Source organism: Lithobates pipiens, unplaced genomic scaffold (genome assembly GCF_037356315.1).
Source record: "Lithobates pipiens isolate NorthernLeopardFrog02 unplaced genomic scaffold, aLitPip1_a1.2 Scaffold_18, whole genome shotgun sequence".
NCBI lineage: Eukaryota > Metazoa > Chordata > Amphibia > Anura > Ranidae > Lithobates > Lithobates pipiens.
Window position 1 is genome coordinate 391,468,414 of NW_027507758.1, and position 18,965 is coordinate 391,487,378.

An 18,965-nucleotide genomic window follows, 5' to 3' on the forward strand; every position below is an offset into this window, starting at 1 on the left:
AAGCCTGGAAAGTCTAGCAATAGCTCAGCAAGTCATTTTCAAACTTGCAGGTCAATTGCTTGCTATCTGGGAAGCTTTAATTGGCACCTAGTACATTTTCATATATATGTAGGACGGCGTCTTCAAAATTATACTATTATTAATTAAATGTTAACATTAATTTAAAATTAACACAATTTTACCACAGAAAGTTGCTCCATGCAATTCCCAGAGGTTGTAGATATTGCTATGGTATAGTTACATTATTTCCAAATAATACAAAGAAACCATAGGAACATTTGTCCAGAGATGTATTTAAATTAAGTTATATTAATTGGTAGCTAAGCCCCTTCACCAGCACATGAATGAATTTCAAAAAGCATTACAAGATGGATGTGTAGGTTACGGTAAGGTGGCAGTGATCATAAATTGCAAGCTTTGATGATCAGTAACACACAGAAGAACATTATGCTTTACTGGTTTGTACCTGATTTCCCAGGAAAAACTGATAGCAAAAGAAAAAATGGAAAGAAAATACAATTAGTGTATACGTATTATTTGATTATGAAAAACTTAAATATACTACTAGATGGTCTCATCATCTATAAAAAAAATACTTCCTTATTTGATAACCACCGGAACGTTTATAGTGATAACCCTAATTCACCATGTTGGTATGACTTTAGCACTACTTGGAACATTTAATACTACACACCAGAAAATGGCTACTGTATATTAGGAACTAATCAGACATTTTTCATCTTTTGAATACTAATGTAAAACATTATTATTGAAATTGGTAAATATAATTTAAAGTGTATTCATTTAAGCATTTAGTCATATTTAGGGAAACTTAAAAGCTGGAACATCTCCTGCACATGACAGGATGCTTGAAGTGCTCCTACAAATATTCTGGTGTTTACTGTGAGAAGTGCCTAAGCTGTGTCTATGAGCATGGATGAAATATTCAGCAGTTATTGACTGAAGACCAGTAGCCCTCGTTGGCAATGTAAAAAAAAAATTGGAAACTATACTCAAAGAAAAACTACAATATTTTGTTAAAGCGTTCTTTTGCATTCAAAACTTACATAGAAAGGATTATTGAGATCAGTGTAAAAGTCCTTCAAAGTATGCTAACAAGTTAAAATAATACCAAATTCTACATGTACCTACCCTGTATTTGTTTTCTCCAATCTGTTCAACTTGGAATCGCTTGGCACACTTACATTTAGCCACTTGTCGAGTTACCTGTAACAGTAAACCACAATACTTTCACTGTTTAAATGATTTCAGTAAATTATGAACCTAAAGGAATGACCATAAAATATGAACTTAAAAGAGCAGAAAAAGAGCAGGAAATATACCTCGTCTTCAATTTTGTCAGCATCAGTTACAGGTTTATAAGCATCTTTGTTTGGGTGAAGGGCTGCTACAAACTCATAATAGTCAATGTAACCATCACCATCACGATCAAAGATGTCAGCCACAGCGCTCATCTCTAGACGGCTGGTAGGAAATTCTGCCAGACAAAATGGAACAGGAAATTTACTGCCTATGAAAAATAGGTATTTTTTTTTTCTATAGAATATGAAATAGTTACAACTTTGTGCAGTATCAGTACTTGCTTGTGCTGACATTGGGAATTTCCCTTTCTTTTCTATCCTGGCAACAGAAAGGAAATGAGGAAATATCTCCCCAGTTGGGACACATGCAGCATTAAAATCCTGACACAAGTTTCAACTCTTTAACATATTAGGAATTACTTAAGATTTTGATTAAATTCTTCAATAAACAAGGATTTCTTTAAAATATTGTGCTAATATATTGTATATCCTACCAAACATTGGCAATTATATATTTTAAGCAAACTACATCTGTCAATGCAGATAAAAGAACTGAAATAAGGGAGCATCCTATGTACAGCTAATACCATTTTATAAACAATAATGTATGTACACCAAAGGGCTTGAATTAAAGGGTATGTAAACACTAAATCTATTTGCCTGTAAATGTCTCACCATATACAGTTTTGTTAAAGAGGAACTGTAGTCTGCTCAAATAATTTGTAATAAAATAAATTGTTGTCATTCTGAAGCTTCAACCACTTTTATTATTTGATATATACTGTGATTCTGTACTTGCCAAATATGCTGCAGAAATCTCCCTCCACTAAGTCTGGCTGAAACCATTTTAACTGTGGGCAGCTGAAGCTGCTGCCTGTTCACTTCCTGGATTTACACAGACACAAAGAGGCACACCTCCAGCTCTGCAGCTTCCATTGGCCCTCGTACGACTCATTCCCTCTACCTTCCTGGCAAATTCTCACCAGAGTGAGAGAAGGAGCTGTGCATGATGTCATAAGCCTAGGTGTTTTGCCAGACAAGAAACAGGAAGTGGGCTGTTTAAGGTATTTACTGGCAAAAAAAAGTCCAAAGTTAAAACAACAAGGGCAGAAGATTTAATAGATGTAATGTTGAAAGGATGACTGAAGGTCCGCTTTAAGAAAATTGTTTCACAAATAACAAATAACCACATCTCAGTTGCTTCTTCACATTTAACAACAACATTGTCAGCCTGCTGTGTAAGCTCCTTCAGTTGGGTTGGTCTGCCTCTTAGGTTTGCCGGAGGTATGCACAGACCTGATAGGCAGCCAACCTATGCAGCACACATGTCTCAGCTTCCAAGGCTTCCAAGGCCAACACTTGATAACACTTTATCACCTGAGGAATACAGATATCATCAAGCAAGAAACTAAAAGGTATTTGGACAATAATCAAAGAACCAGTAGCACACATATACCACTACCCTCTAATTAGTCTTCCACTATACTACAATACACACAATTATATTCCCTTATCTTAAAAACTATCCTGGATTTGGAATACCTTTTTCCTAGGTTGTACTCCTGCAAACTAGGCCATGAGACCTTATCAGACAGGATCTTGGAACATACACTTCTATGCATGTTCACATCTTAAGTTTAAACAATTTTCACACCCATTTTCTGTTTTCTACCCCACACTCCCAATTCTCTGACCTGACTATTCCAAAACAAATCAAAGTAGAACAAACTATTACCTTTTCTACCACCCCTTGCCTTTTAGATTGTAAGCTCCACAAGCAGGGCCCTCCAAATCCTCTTGTATTGAGTTTTATTGTAACTGTTCTGTCTCTCTCTCTACAAAACTGTTGACGCCATATTACTCCTGCATAATAACTTTACTGTTCTTCCCAGTAAAACTAATTTCCTCACTGTTGACATACAGCACAATGTATTCATACTCTACTGTTTTTTCATTGTCTCTTCAATCAGGTTTAAAAAAAGGTTCACTGGAGGTGCAAGAGAAAGGCATACAGAAATCTATGCACACTGCATAAGTCAGTCACCTCATCTACAACATGCCTTTCTCAACGAAATAATCAATTACTAACCCTGCCCAGATCAAGGCAGAGGACACAGAGGAATAACATGCAAAATCTCTTTTGTCTCAAAAGAATCAAATAAAAAAATAAAATAAAAGCAAATGAGTTCAGGTACCTACTCCATCACTACCACCTTATGTAATGCTAAATCAATAAGGAATAAGACAGCTGTTATAGCCAATGTCATTTTATTGTCATTGGACTCCCTGAAAAAGAAATATATCACTACACCAATTCTTCGCTCCCTACACTGGCTTCAAATTAAATGGAGGATTGCCTTTAAAAGGAGCATACTTGCTTTTACAGCCCTAAATAAGTTGGACCCTGCCTAACTGACTAAACATCCAGGTACTTATACTTTTACATGTGCCCTTCCCTCCTGAGAGAAAAGAAAGTTGTATGCATCCAGAGTCACCTTAAAATATATTGGATCGTATGTAGTTTATCATGCTTCACCAACAATATGGAACTTACTGCTATTCGCTGTCTAGGAAACACCCCCTTGGATGTTTTAAAAAGCAGATTTAAAGGATAAGTTCACCTTTGGAACATGTTACATATTCCACCTGATTTTAGGGTGAAACATGTAACATGTTCCAGCTCCTTTACCTTCTCTCCCTGATTCCCCCCACCCTCCGATGGTGGGCGGTGGTTCCTCTCCCCACTCATTCACAATTTCCTGTGAATTAATAAACTACAAGTACCGTCAGCCACTGTGGTAGATGTATTAGTAGTTTGAATGAACCACAGGCATAACGATCAGCATGTCCATAGTTCATTCACACTGCCTACTGCACTGCAAACACAGTCTGTGCAGAGGTGTGGGCAACAGAGTTATAGGCAGTATGTGCAGGAGCCTACATTTTACCCACAATCTAATGATCCTGGGTGCCTTACTTTCCACACAGTTTTTTTTATAAAGTGCAAATTTTTTACTTGCAAAAAGATGTGCAATCCTTTTTTGATGCAGGACTTTAGCTAGCAACCTGTTTCAAGAATGCTGGTGGGCAAGAATGTTCATTCTTGCCATTTCTTAGCGGCAACTACACAATTGAGTCACCTAATTATTTTCACTTCTAACAGTATAAGTAAACAGTATAATAAAACTATACCAAAATATCTTACTTGAAGAAAGAATTCCTTCTATAAATTCCTGCCGTGTTATCTTTCCATCTTGATCTTTGTCTATCCTCCGGAAGAAGTCCATTACACGTGATTTCTTATGATTCATCCACCTCATATATTTCTTTCGCCATACGTCAAAATCAAAGTTGGCAAACTCTTTGAGCTTTAATGAAAAAAAAGTACAGAGCTAAGGTTTTCCTCCAAGACTTAGCTGTGACTCATATAAAATACACCATTGAAGAGAAACATTTTACTTTAGGCTTATATCTTTACCAGTGCAAGCAAATTTGAAAATTGATTTCTGAGCCCTTGGTAATATCACCACTGTGCAAATTATAGTGTTTAAAAGCACTACATGGAACAAAACAGTATACATATATGTAACAAGCTATATAGGAAAATACTTGGCAAACTCCACCCAAAACATATATAGTTACACTTAGGATGGGTACCAGCAAATAGACTCATCCTTTGATGTATTATTGCATTTGCAGTCTCAAGTGACAAGATTTCCCCATCACAGTTTCTGTTTTCATCGCCTCCTATTTGGTAAAAGCAAGGTCTCACTCTCTATAGACTAAACTCTTCAATTATTTGTTTGACAACCCATTGAGAGCCTGGCACTATCATTTTGTTCAATAATGGGCACAGTGGTTTGACACAGCCAGGAAATGTAGGCAAACACATAATAATACTATAGTTCCTGAGCTATATAAAAATACAGCACATGGCTTAACTTGTCAGCAACTACACAAAACGTAAATATTAGTGGCATTTAATGAAATAACAATTTGCAGGATAAGTACAGTACCTCTTCCAGCCTATCCAAAGCATCATTCAGATTTCTTCTTCTCTCTAATGCCAAAAGCCACACATGTTGCCATTTGCTAACTAATAAATTGACCCTTGGATTCTTTGTTTCTAGTGTAGCTTGTGTGCCGGATGGATAAAGGTTAGGTGTCGGTGACCTCTTTCCTGTTAACACAGACAACATGCCAGAGTTCAGCCTTTACTAGAAAAAATTAGCTTTAAAATAACAGAAAATGTTTCCATAACTTATATTTAAAGCGATAACATGTGTTTATATATTGTTTAACCACTTCAATAGGAGGCACTTATACACCTTCCTGCCCAAGCCAATTTTCAGCGCTGTCACAATTTGAATGACAATTGTGCGGTCATGCTACACTGTACCCAAATTGTTTACACTTTGTTCCCACAAATAGAGCTTTCTTTTGGTGGTATTTGATCACCTCTGCGATTTTTATTTTTTTGCGCAAAAAATAAAAAAGGACCGAAAATGTAGAAAAAAAAAAGTTTTTCTTTGTTTCTGTTAAAATTGTTTGTAAATAAGTAAGTTTTCTTCTTCAATGGCAGACACTGATATGGCTGCACTGATGGTGCACTGAGAAGGCAGCACTGATGGGCACCAATGAGGTGGCATTGATGAGATGACACTGAAGATGGGCACTGATAGGCGGCAATGATGGGCACCAATAGACTGCACTGATGGGCACCCATATGCGGCACTGATGGGCATTCATATGTGGCACTGATGGGCACTCATAGGTGGCACTAATGGGCACTCATAGGCGGCACTGATGGGTACCTATGGGTGGCACTGATAGGTGGCATGGATGGGCACTGATAGGTGCACACTAATAGGCACTGATAGTCGGCACTGATGGGTGGCACCCATGTTACTGATGGGTGGCATTGCTGGGCATCACTGATTTTATTTGTGCCATAGAGGTGCCAGTCAGTGTCCATTTGTGGGAACTGATTGGCATATGTTGGGCATTCATTTGCACATGTGCATGACCATGGGGTATGTACCTGGGCATCCACATGTTAGATGCTTCCCTGGTGGTCCTGGCAGCTTCCCTGGTGGTCCAGTGTGGGTATCCAAGGGGGGGGGGGGTTGCACTGATAAACAATCAGCACCGAACCCCCCCCGTCAGAAGAGCCGCCGATCAGCTCTCCTCTACTTGCGTCTATCAAGCGTGAGTGAGGAAAAGCCGGACAACGGCTCTTCTTGTTTACATCGTGATCAGCCGTGACTGGACATGGCTGATCACATGGTAAAGAGCCTCCATCAGAGATTGGTGTAGTGGTGTGACAGACTGACACACCCTACCACCGATCGCCATGATGTGCGCTCCCACGGGCGCGCAGCAGCTATTATCCCTCTGGACGTCATATGACACCCAGTCAGGATAACTGAACCACTGCCCAGCTGTCATTCTGCTATAGGCCGGGCGCAAAGTGGTTAAGGTCCCAAGAAGGTTTCATTGCTGTTATTTAGGCAGTAACAATAATCCAGAGAATACTGATATAAACTTATTTGGAGAGTTTTTTTTCTATTAAAAAAATGGATAATATATAAGTTAACATTTTCTTTATTTATGGCTATAGAATTATTATCATTATTACTATGCATTTTTGTGACCTCAACAATATATTTTCTGTCCTTCAATACTTACGACATGCTTTCCCCTTGTTTAAGACCGGGATTTGAGATTGCCCTGACATAGATTCAGCAGCTTTCCTCTTGTAAGTCTTTGTGACTTTATCTACATCTGGCTGTTTTCTAGTCATTTCTTCCATAAATGCCTGAAACATTACATAGCTTATGTAAAAATGTGGCACAAAATCAACATAAAGAATTCAAAAGAAAGTCATTTGTTTTCTTGCAAGACTTTGACAATACAATATATATATTACCTGATGTTCTGCAATCAGAGCTTTAACGTCATCTATCTCCTCTGGAATGTCTTCCTTGTCTTTTTCATTGAGTGTAGCCTCTGCCCACTGTAACCATGTCAGAAGGGATTCCAGCAACTCCTTTTTGGTTATCAAATCGTCCAATGCTGCAGCCAGCCTCTGTTGATGCTGCTTTGCCCAAGTTAAGACCTTAAACACGTGAAAACCAAATAAAAGATCATATATATGAACTGTACTGATTTTGCTCCACCTTTGCATTCTAATGTCAGTATGTGTACAGCTAATAAAATTGTTTTAGAAGAACCTGTGTATATAAAGTGTCCCGGAAATGATTGAAAACATTTTTTGCTTAAACTACAGGAGGTCAGGAGATTCCTTAAACAAGACATGCACCTTTTAGCTGTTTGGACATCAAGGTGGTAAAGTGGTACACACATATGCGTGGTAGTGCATTTGCAGGCAGCCCGTTGAGGCTGTAACATGTTGTGGAGCTACTTCAACAAGGGATTTGAAAATATTTTACTAAACGTAAGAATCTACTGCTCTTGAGAATTGAGATGGCTACAGAAAAAAATCAAACCCTGATGGCTTATGTTGTCCCACACCCTGAAATGCAGGTAATAGAAAAGAGACAACAATAAAACTTGATAGAGGTTCTAACTCTTCCTCACTGTAATAAAAACAAAGACTTGGATGGAGTAGCTCTGGAGAAAATATAATGAATGTTTTAGCCACTGTATAAAGGTATCTCATACTTTTATATTCTTATGGACCATAGCAATTTTCACAATTCCACTATGGGTCTGTTTATTCAGTTATAACTTAGTAATTACCTAGGATAACAAGGTAATACACACACAGTGTTTTTTTTTTGTTGGGGGGGGGGGGGGGGGGCTAGCCTTTCATTTGGCAATATTATGTCTTCCACAGTTGTACAGGCTCCTCATCTGTACTGAAATTGCTCACTCTGATTTCACTGCACCCTTTGAACCCTTTGAACTTTTTGGGTCAGATAGAGCCTGCCTAATTTCCTGGCTAGAAACCATGCAGCATTATCTAGCCCTTACCTCCTCCTTCATTTATTGGATTTCAGTTCTTTCAACCATAGAAACTCAGTATCACATGTGGGAATTACATAAGGAGGTCTGCATGCAAATGTAGTCTTCCTAGGAACACTCACTCTAATGCTGCGTACACACGATCGGATTATCCGGCGGACAATCCGCCCGTGTGTGGGCTCCGGCGGACTTTTTGTTCCCAGAAAGAAAGTTTTGACTCAAAATTTTGAGTCGGCAGTCCAGCGGAAAATCCGTCCGTCTGTGTGCTAGTCCGCCGGACTTTTGAAATGAACGGACTTGCCCACACACGGAGAAAAGTCAGTTTATTTTAAACATGGCTCCAGGTAGACAGAACTAGGGAAGGAAGTCGATGTCGCTGCCTCCATCGGCGAGATTGACACCTCGCTAGCCTGGTCACCTGGTATGGGTTTAAAGGGGAAGCCCTATGCCGAAAAAACGGCGCGGGGTCCCCCCAAAGTCCATAGCAGACCCTTATTCAAGCACGCAGCCTGGCCGGTCAGGAAAGGGGGTGGGGACGAGCGATCACCCCCCCTCCAACATGGTACCCCATACTCATTCACATAGGGTAGGGGGCCGGAATCTGGGGGCCCCCTTATTAAAGGGGGCTCCTGGATTCTGATAAGGCCCCCCCGCCCGCAGACCCGACAACCAACGGCCAGGATTGTCGGGAAGAGGGCCTTGTCCTCATCAACATGGGGACAAGGTGCACCCCCCCATGTTGAGGGCACACGGCCTGGTACGGCTCAGGAGGGGGGGGTGCTCGCTCGTCCCCACCCCCTTTCCTGACCGGCCGAGCTGCGTGCTCGAATAATGCAGGAAGAGCTGTTGGAGGAATCCCCTCCCCCTCCTCACAGCAAACACATTCCATAATACCTAAGGCAGACAGACACAATAGATCAATGGAATACAACCACACCCCAAAAACCCAGCAAAAAGTATATGAGACAATATAAAAAAAATATATATTATATATATATATATATATATATATATATATATATTATTCAACAATCCAGTGTGGTTGTACAGCGAGTCTGATTAGTACATATCAGACTAGATTTCTCAGTCACCCTGTGCCCCTATTAGAGACACAGGGTGACTTAGACATATGAGGTGCATGGGGAGCTGAAACAAGGGTTTCCCAACCTCCCCAAGGGATTCTAAGTTCCACAGGGCTCCCCGCCCAAAGTGACTCCTGTCACAAGCACCTTGGCAATTTGTGAACATTATCAACTTGTTTGGTGACAAACTGTGACAGGGCTAGAATGGGAATTTGAAGGCAATAGTGAAATTATCACTATGGAGCCTCCAACTAGCTCATCAGCAGGTTTCATCAGAACATGGGTGGAGAATAGATATCAAAGACCATGTATTTAGTGTAAAGTCTCCACAAGGATTCCCGATGACTGAAAAGCCATTCTGTTGTTCCTTGAAGTTTTGGTGGTTGGCTCTGGTCGGATAGATGCACACATTCTTGGCAGACATTATTCTTTTTTATTGTGGCTGGCTTTATCCAGACCAATCCAATTTAAAAACGACTGTAAAAACTACTGTATATATACCCTCTACATTTCTTGAGGAAGTAGCCAGCAATACACATCAAAACACTCCAATCACTGCTTAGTTTGAAGATCTCTGGAACAATCTGAAAGCTTACATGTTATGTTATATATGGCAGGGTGGAGCAACTGTGGAGTAGAGGGAGCATTATTTTTATTGTTATAAGATGTGGCTGGAAATGCCATAGTTCTAGATTTTAGGAAAACTTTTAAATTACATAAAATAAATATATGAATTTTATAATACAATATTTACATTGTATTGGTACCTGGAAAATTACCCATGTTTGTGTATTTTCTTGTTTTTATAAAAACATAGCGAAGGGTAGAAGGGGAGGAAGGAGTTATTGGGGCAAACTATGGAGTTCTTAAAAGATTAAATAAAAATACATTTAAAAATAAAAATAAAGTACGGTTTTTAACGCATACTTTTAGACTGGACAATTTGGTTGGTTGCAGGCTGGTCAGTAAGTTGAGCTGGGCATTCCTTTGGTTTTGTTTTGCTTGCATTGCCCTTTCATGTGTTCCTTGCTGGAAAGGCCAGTTGTAGGTGAGGGCAGTGGCCATTTGTTTGTACTGTTGAAATATTGGTGAGGGATTGCAGTGGACACTTTTGCTGCCATAGTGCTAGATCAGGGGTGTCCAAACTACGGCCCTCCAGTTGTTCAGGAACTACAATCCCCATCATGCCTAGTCATGTCTTTGAATGTCAGAGTTTTACAATGCCTCATGGGATGTGTAGTTCTGCAACAGCTGGAGGGCCGTAGTTTGGACACCCCTGTGCTAGATGGTGGGTGTTCAGTGCGCCCCTGTGCCTTTAAGGAGGGATGGGCTCCCTCCAGGCTCACCTGCCCTCTGTCTATCCATTATAATGCATGTGCTTCCACTGTGCCCCTTGGTCCCTTGATGGGACTCTGGTAGCTTACACATGTATTTGCAAATGTGTGCAAACTAAACCCCTGTTTTAACGCATAATGTTAGACAGGACGATTCGGTTGGCTAGCAGGCTTATCTGCAAGTTGAGCTGAGAATTTGTTGTATTGAATGTTGGAATGTTGTATTTAGTCCATGGCATTGTAAACAATCTACATGTGTCATTTTACACTAGAACAGCTGCATTTTAATAGCCACTCCTGTTGTGTGAATAGAATAAAAAGGAAAAAAAATTGACAGCTGGTAACTGCTGACAATATAAACAGGGGAAGCAGTGGTAAAGCAGGATTGGGAGTGGAGCTGGATGTAAGAGATGCATCCTGAAAACTTTGTGGAGGTTTTTTTAGGACATATCTCTTACGTTCAAAAGCCTTAAGCGGTAAAACAAGTAAATATTGACACAAAGCAAATTCCTTATAAATAACAATGTAGAAAAGCTTGCATACCTCCTCAAACCTAGCTCTAATAATGGTTATCCAGTGCTTAATAGTAGTAATGGAGTCCGGATGACAAACTGAAAGGATTGATTCTCCCATACTCGCTCCATTATTCAGCTCAGTTCTTTGTTCCTCAATATTTTTCATGAATTCCTGAAATTTGACATTATATACATGCAATCATTGATGGATCACCATAAAGTAAGATCTATTGAATACAGCTAATGAAGGAAGCGTGAGTTCTTTGTGATTTAAGCTATTACAATGGCTACCAGAGTCAAGGAAGGTTAGAAGATTACACAACAGTTTTGTAATTTACTGTAATTTAATTTACTGAATTAAACTTTGTAAATTGTAGCCCTATAGTTATTGTTTTACTGGATCATCAAACATTTCACATGGTTACCAACAGCATTAACAATGCAGGAATAAAACAAGATTAGGTATTCATACAAAATGAGATAATGTCCAGTAATATTAAACTTACACTTTTCCAGCTGTGGTCAAACATCCCCCATGATTCTGTTATCTCTGAAATTCCTTATGAACTAGTTATTTGGAACTTTACAGAAAAGTGATGATATATGGTCATTACATAATCCAAGAATGTTGTAGTAACTTTCTAATGTCCAAAAGTAAAGAGTTTTTTACATAATTTTCAACCCAAAACCTAAAACATATTAACAATAAGTGGGTGCTTTAATAAAGCTCCATTAAATCAGTTAGAACCATTTAATGATCTGAAACTGAAAAGACATTACCCTTGACTCACACTATTTACTGAATAAGAGCTATTACATTGCTACACCCGACTGTTGTGCTGACATTTTCTCAGCCAGCCCAGACTTTGGAACGCTCAGAAAAGGGGACTCACTCCTTTTGGGTTGATATGATCTTTTCAGCTTTTCCACACAAAACCCTTTTGCAACGCAGACATCAGACAGGTACTAATGTCAGGTACTGAAAGTTAATGCCTATGGTCACTAATTCTATGAGTCCTTTTTATTAATGACTGACCAAGAAGGTGGTACAGTGACTGGACCCATACATAATGAAGAGTTGTTGCTGAAAATTTGTGTCAGGGTTGTTGCTATACATAGATACGCATAGAGCTAGTCTATTCACAGCCCAACTCTGCAAGTTTTTGTTCCTATGCCTATGTGGAGGAGGGTTGTGCCTTTCCTCCAATTAGCTATCACACAGTGTATTCCCAGACTGCCCCCACCCCCTCCCACTGCTGAAACAGGAAGAAAATTTTCTAACACAATGTGCACTTTCTAAAGAATATAGAAAGATGAAGACAGCAGATATACAGGTGTGCCAAACATTTACATACCCTGGCAGAATTTATGATTTCTTGGCCATTTTTCAGAGAATGTGAATGATAACACAAAAAACTTTTCTTTCACTCATGGTTAGTGTTTGGCTGAAGCAATTTATTATCAATCAACTGTGTTTACTCTTTTTAAATCATAATCACAACAGAAACTACCAAAATTACCCTGATAAAAAGTCTACATACCCCAGTTCTTAATACCGTGTATTGCCCCCTTTAACATCAATGACAGCTTCAAGTCTTTTGTGGTATTTGTGGATGAGGCTCTTTATCTTCTCAGATGGTAAACCTGCCCATTCCTCTAGGCAGAAAGCCTGTAAATTCCTGTAAATTCTTGGGCTGTTTTGCATGACCTGCATGTTTGAGATCTCCCCAGAGTGGCTCAATGATACTGAGGCCAGGGGACTGAGATGGCCACTCCAGAACCTTCACTTTATTCTGCTGTAGCCAATGACAGGCTGACTTGGCCTTGTGTTTTGGATCATTATTATGTTTGAATGTCCAAGTACATCCCATTTGCAGCTTCCTGGCTGAATGCAAATGTTCCTCCAGATTTTTTTTATATTCATCTCGTCATCAATTTTGAACAAATTTACTGTGCCTTTGTAGCACCCACATACCCAAAACATCAGCGATCCCCCTCCGTGTTTCACAGTAGGAATGGTGTACCTTTCATCATAAGCCTTGTTGACTCCTCTCCAAATGTAGTGTTTATGGTTGTGGCCAAAAAGCTAAATTTTGGTCTCATCACTCCAAATGACTTTGTGCCAGATGGTTTGAGGCTCGTCTCTGTTCTGTTTGGTGTACTGTAAGCGGGACACTTTGTGGCATTTGTGTTGGAATGGCTTTCTTCTGGCGACTCGACCATGCAGCCCATCTTTCTTCAAGTGCCTCCTTATTGTGCACCTTGAAACGGCCACACCACATGTTTTCAGAGAGTCCTGTATTTCACCTGAAATTATTTGTGGGTTTTTCTTTGCATTCCGAAAAATTTTCCTGGCAGTTGTGGCTGAAATATTAGTTGGTCTACCTGACCGTGGTTTGGTTTCAACAGAACCCCTCATTTTCCACTTCTTGATTAGAGTTGGAACACTGCTGATTGGCATTCTCAATTCCTTGGATAACTTTTTATAACCCTTTTGTGTTTTATACCGTTCAACTAACTTTTCCCGCAGATCCTTTGACAATTCTTTTGCATTCCCCATGACGCAGAATCCAGAAATATCAGTGCAGCACTGGATGAAAGATGTAAGAGTCTGTCAGGAGTCCATAAACTCCTTGATCTTTTATATACACACACTAATTACAAGCAAACAGATCACAGGCGAGGATGGCTGACTTTAATAGCCATTCAAACCCCTCTGTGCCAACTTGTGTGCATGTTATCAGTCCAAAATCACCAGGGTATGTAAACTTCTGATCAGGGTCATTTGGGTAGTTTCTGTTGTGATTATGATTTAAAACAGTAAACACAGTTGATTGATAATAAATGGCTTCAGCCAAACACTAACCATGAGTGAAAGAAATGTTTTTATGTTATTATTCATATTCTTTGAAAAATGACCAAGAAACCATAAGTTCTGCCAGGGTATGTAAACTTATGAGCACAACTGTACATGTAAAAGTTATGTAGGGAGATTTGTTTCATCTCTGTATATAATCTGAGGCTGTTCACTTCACTTGATATATGTAAGGGTTTACATCTACTTTAATATTTCTTTTAGGACTGACCAAGAATTCTGTACAATGAATGGACAATATTTACAATGTGAAGATTTTCAACACTATTAGTACATCAGTCAACATGTCTACCAAAAGAAACAGTTTACTTGGATTTCTGGATGACTACGGTATGTCCAACCTAAATAAGAAAAAATTATAAAAAAAAAAAAGTATTTGCTGCTCTGGTACGTTACAATACTATGCCAGAGCAAGAAGATGACATGACGCTTACATTTTCAATTAAATGAACAATTCCATTATCATCTTTTATTTACGGGAATAGCAGAATGAAAGCATATGTATTCTAATGTATGACAAGTGTCAAATGCTGTGAGTTGGAGGACTTTCACATTTGTTTTTTTTTTGTTTTTAGCAAACCCCAATTGTAATCTACTCTACCATCCAAAAAAATCTCAACATGCAAACCACAAAAATAAGCCAAGATAAATATATTGGCAGTGATCTCAACAAACCTGTCTAAAACATTATCAAGTATAAGATAACGAGAGTGATTCAGAAATGTATAAAAACAGCAAGGAGACATAACACTTCTTTTCTTTCCGTTCTGTACTGTTGTTCCAAAATAAACATCATGCTTATTGTAATTTGAATGCCTTTGCCTAATAAAGATGTCTTGGAAGCTGGTAAACTTTTTATACCTTATGTTTCTGTTGTCGTGCAAACAATCAGAGTCAGATGATTAAAGCGTTTTTTCCAGCAGATTTGTCTTTTAATCAAATTTTAATTTCACTGAACTTTAACACAATAAAGTGGCAATAGATAGTTTATGCAGGCACCCAGAGGTGCCAGTCTTCAGGAGAACACCAATACAGTAGCCCTAACATCTAGGGCACTCTAATATGTACATTTAACTTAAACTATAAAGCCAGCATATTGGCCCACCCCTTTTTGCGCCTAACATTAGGTCAGCTATGCCTCTCATCACATTTAGTTCCTTATAATGGTCAGCTAGGGTGGACTTGAACAATTCAATGTGCTGACTTCCAGAAGCCAAAGTAAGCAGTTGCATATAACAGTGGGAACTCTGCTTGGGGACCTAGAAGTTCCCTTTAAATGCTTTTAGTAACATTTTCATGTAAGGGCTCATTGCTGCAAAGATCAGTATTGATCAATGTAGGCTCAATACAAGAACTTAGTGAAACAACCCATATAGGGGCACTGGTATATGTAGCATGTCTGCATTTTAAAGCAACCTGCAAAATTGTGTGGCACTGCTTGCTAGCATATGGCAACATGCTGTTGTGCATAGAGTTAAATGAAGTGTTATTTTGTGACACTTCAAAAAAGTTTATCAAAATGAAAGCAAAAAATGAAACAGTGTGATGCATTTGAACAATACTTTGCACTGCCCCTATGCAAGGCACACCAGTGTGCATGCATCATACGGAGCATAACTTGCACAGGTTGGTGTGAACATGCTCCTATTATAGCATAAAACAGGCACTCTTTAAAAGGTGCATCTTATACAATCATTTTTTTATAACCAAAGCAAAACTAACAGAACACATTATAATATACAGGTATATGGGGTTAAAAGTAATAAGGAGATATAAGATGCATTACACATCAAAGCTGTGTCTCCCATGTCATCTCTTTTCTCTGCATATTATGATGCCACTGATGAACTACTGGTAAGTGACAATGGCTATCAGGTTTATGTTTTAGTTTTTAAAGGCAGTAAAACCTCTCTGAAAGTGGCTGCATGTCAATCTCTGGTAAAACAGAAGAAACAGAAGAAGAAAAGTGCCTGAGAAAAAGTGATAACTTGAAAATCCAAACCCTATGGAAATGTAACATTTGTCTTTTAACAGTTCAGAAGTTTAAACCACTTTTAAATGAAACCAAGCTGTCAAATGGGTAAAAAATGCAACTGTTTATTTTAAATATAATTATTCAATTAATTTTAATTTAAAACAACATGCGTAAATTGTTTTATTTGCGTTCCCTGTCATTTAGTCAATAGCAATTTACTGAAGTCATTCTAAACAAGTGGCTATAAGGTATTTACTTGTAATGTTCAATAATGCAAAGATTTAAGAAAAGATTTAACCTCCTATTCCAGACATAAGATTTAACATTACAGAAAAATTATGAAAAAACAAAGCTACATAAAAGGCATGTGTATATGCATTTTTCAATTCTATTGCTGGAATGAAAGGAACATTCCAAATTAATGTCACATTCTTTTTAATGTATGTATACTTTTTTACTTACCTTGTGCTGTTCAATTAATGTCTTTAGAGAATCTTCATCATCGGGGAGGACCCCGTGAAATCTCAGAGTCTGCTCTGCCTCAGCCAGCCACTCCAACAAGACATGCACAGCTGAGTGAAACTCCTCTGCCTGGAATTATACATAATCTGTTAAATGCAGTTTATTACATCCAAATAGCTTTTCTTTATAAAGCTACAGTAAGTTCTTACACTACAAACGGAACACAGTTATAACAACTTCATAAATAAAAAAAACTGCCTGCACATAAGAACTTTTATAAAGCACACCTTATGGATTCGTAAAATGCCAGTGTGTCAAGAACTATTTGGCTGGCAGAAAACATGTGATTTATAAACAGAACATCTCTTCTTTCATTTAAGAGTCTTTACATAAGCCGAGCTGTAAATCCGCCAGGCTAGCTTTAACTGAATTTTCACTAGTGTAAACTGTCTCCTGTCAGAGTTCAGAGCAGAGACCAGGCTGGTATATTCACTCATCCCTTGTTGAGAAATGACCTCTTTAATGTAGTACAGGACAGGAATTCATGTTATTACTAATTATAATCCCTACATGAGCCCACCTGGCGCAGTGCTTCTTCCAGTCGGGTCTGTTTGGATACAGATAAAGTGCATACAGTTTCCCAGCGGGTTCCTAATTCCTGCATTTGGGCTTTCACCCAAGAAGAGTCATCACGACTTCCTTCAATTAACTCTTTGGCAGAACGCTTGAGGGCCTGTATACTGCTGCTCCTCTTTCCCAGTTCTTTTTGAAAAACCTAAGAGAGAAAGCTGGCTTTACTATAATGCAAGACACAAGATAAATCAGCCTCTACATCTCTAATACTCTTCAAGGATCGGAATATCAGCGTATTGCACTCTACATTTCTTGTCTAGCATTAATACCCAAAAATTGGCAAAAAAGTTTTCTTTTACATTGGATAGAGTAAGGAGGGGTTAGAACTTCTCTTTGGTCTTTATTGCTGTGTTCTCACTGGGTAGATTTCCAGTCAGTTTTTGATGACAGGGGGTGAGAAGGAAGGAATGTTACTGGAAACCTTTCCAGCCATGAAAGATACAGCAACAAAAAACTGTTTTTGTACCAAAATGTGAAAGGATTAGAACGTCTGTAAAGATGTTATTGTTGTTTGTGCTAGTCTAAGTATTTGTAAATGATATGTCTATATGGGAATGTATGTAGGTAATTGGGTCTGCAGTCTGTGTACATGTATCTTTAGAGCATTTACTGTATGCAATACATTATGAAGTGAATGCATGAATGTAATTAGGAAAATTTATGTTGGAGTTTACAGGAATAGAAGTTTGCACAGGGTATGCGTGAGAATGCATATGGGAGTGTGCATGTAGATATTTCTGTGTTTGTGAGTAGGTTTAATTGTGCATGAAAGAATAATATGTGGACAGAAGTGTGGTGTGTTTGTGTGTCGGAATGCATTAATTTTTACTTGTGTCTATGTATATGGGTGATACCATACATGTATACATGAGTGGGTGTGATATACTGACCCTATCTAATCCCCAAATACACTTTTTAAATAAATATATAAATACATGCAGTGATCATGAATGAGGTGAAGCATGCACTTATACCACCAGAGGTGGGCAAACTATAGCTCCCTAGCTTAGAAGAAATGGCAAGGTGGGTTTGACAATTAAAAAAAAAAATCGAATAGAAGCAGAAAACTATTTCTATGGCTTTCTTTACACATTAATGTCAAGTTCAAGTGCTAATCTAAATAAAGAATTACATTTTATTGGACCATACAAATAACAGATATCTGAAAGAAAAAGAGGTAGCTAGAAGTCGAACATTACTTTGTGGTTGTCAAAGAGATTCATCACTACATCAATATCTCCATGTACTGGTTGATCTTCAGCCAACTGTGGTTCCACTTTGTACAGCCAATCAATAAGAGCTTGCAAAGCATCTGTAAACTGGCCAGAGAACAGCAGTGCTTCCTCCAGTTTGTTTTGTCTAGGCCACAGAAAAAAAAACACAAAAATACATATATTAAATAGAAAACCGGAATTGTATTATTTCTTCAGCAATACTGTATATTATATATTGCATAATAGACACACACCCATTTATTCTCCAAATATGCTTCAATTAAAGTTTTAATAACATCTAATAAAATCTCTTATTGTTGCTTTAAGCACTGCAGATATCATACATTATAGAACTGGCATGGACCAGTTTATATGGTGTGTCAGATATTAGGTTTTTGGCTACAAACACAATGCTATACTTATAATCCTAAATAGGAGGGGCAGACTGTATTTTGACCTACCCCACTGCCATAAAGAACTACTAAAGGGGACGGACTAATGTGCCTTTTTGTGGCTGAAGTTGTCATTTTTCATAACGGAGATCCCCAGGTTCCTGGCCCCTTAGT

General features: G+C 38.5%; 1 protein-coding gene across 28 annotated transcripts in view; it reads right to left on the reverse strand.

The window, feature by feature from the left end:
- The window catches only part of DST (dystonin), a 736,344-nt gene that overhangs the window by 22,130 nt on the left and 695,249 nt on the right, over positions 1 to 18,965 (reverse strand). For 23 of the 28 annotated variants that reach the window (XM_077487838.1, XM_077487828.1, XM_077487825.1 and 20 more), the window contains 11 exons: positions 18,385 to 18,544; positions 17,133 to 17,327; positions 16,553 to 16,681; positions 11,269 to 11,412; positions 7,252 to 7,440; positions 7,011 to 7,140; positions 5,339 to 5,502; positions 4,528 to 4,690; positions 1,344 to 1,498; positions 1,153 to 1,227; positions 467 to 484 (listed from right to left, as the gene is read on the reverse strand). In XM_077487838.1, coding sequence (XP_077343964.1) covers positions 467 to 484; positions 1,153 to 1,227; positions 1,344 to 1,498; positions 4,528 to 4,690; positions 5,339 to 5,502; positions 7,011 to 7,140; positions 7,252 to 7,440; positions 11,269 to 11,412; positions 16,553 to 16,681; positions 17,133 to 17,327; positions 18,385 to 18,544 — 1,522 coding nt within the window. The remainder of the gene's footprint in view (positions 1 to 466; positions 485 to 1,152; positions 1,228 to 1,343; positions 1,499 to 4,527; positions 4,691 to 5,338; positions 5,503 to 7,010; positions 7,141 to 7,251; positions 7,441 to 11,268; positions 11,413 to 16,552; positions 16,682 to 17,132; positions 17,328 to 18,384; positions 18,545 to 18,965) is intronic. The other 5 variants (XM_077487826.1, XM_077487856.1, XM_077487831.1 and 2 more) reach the window with 1 other exon arrangement.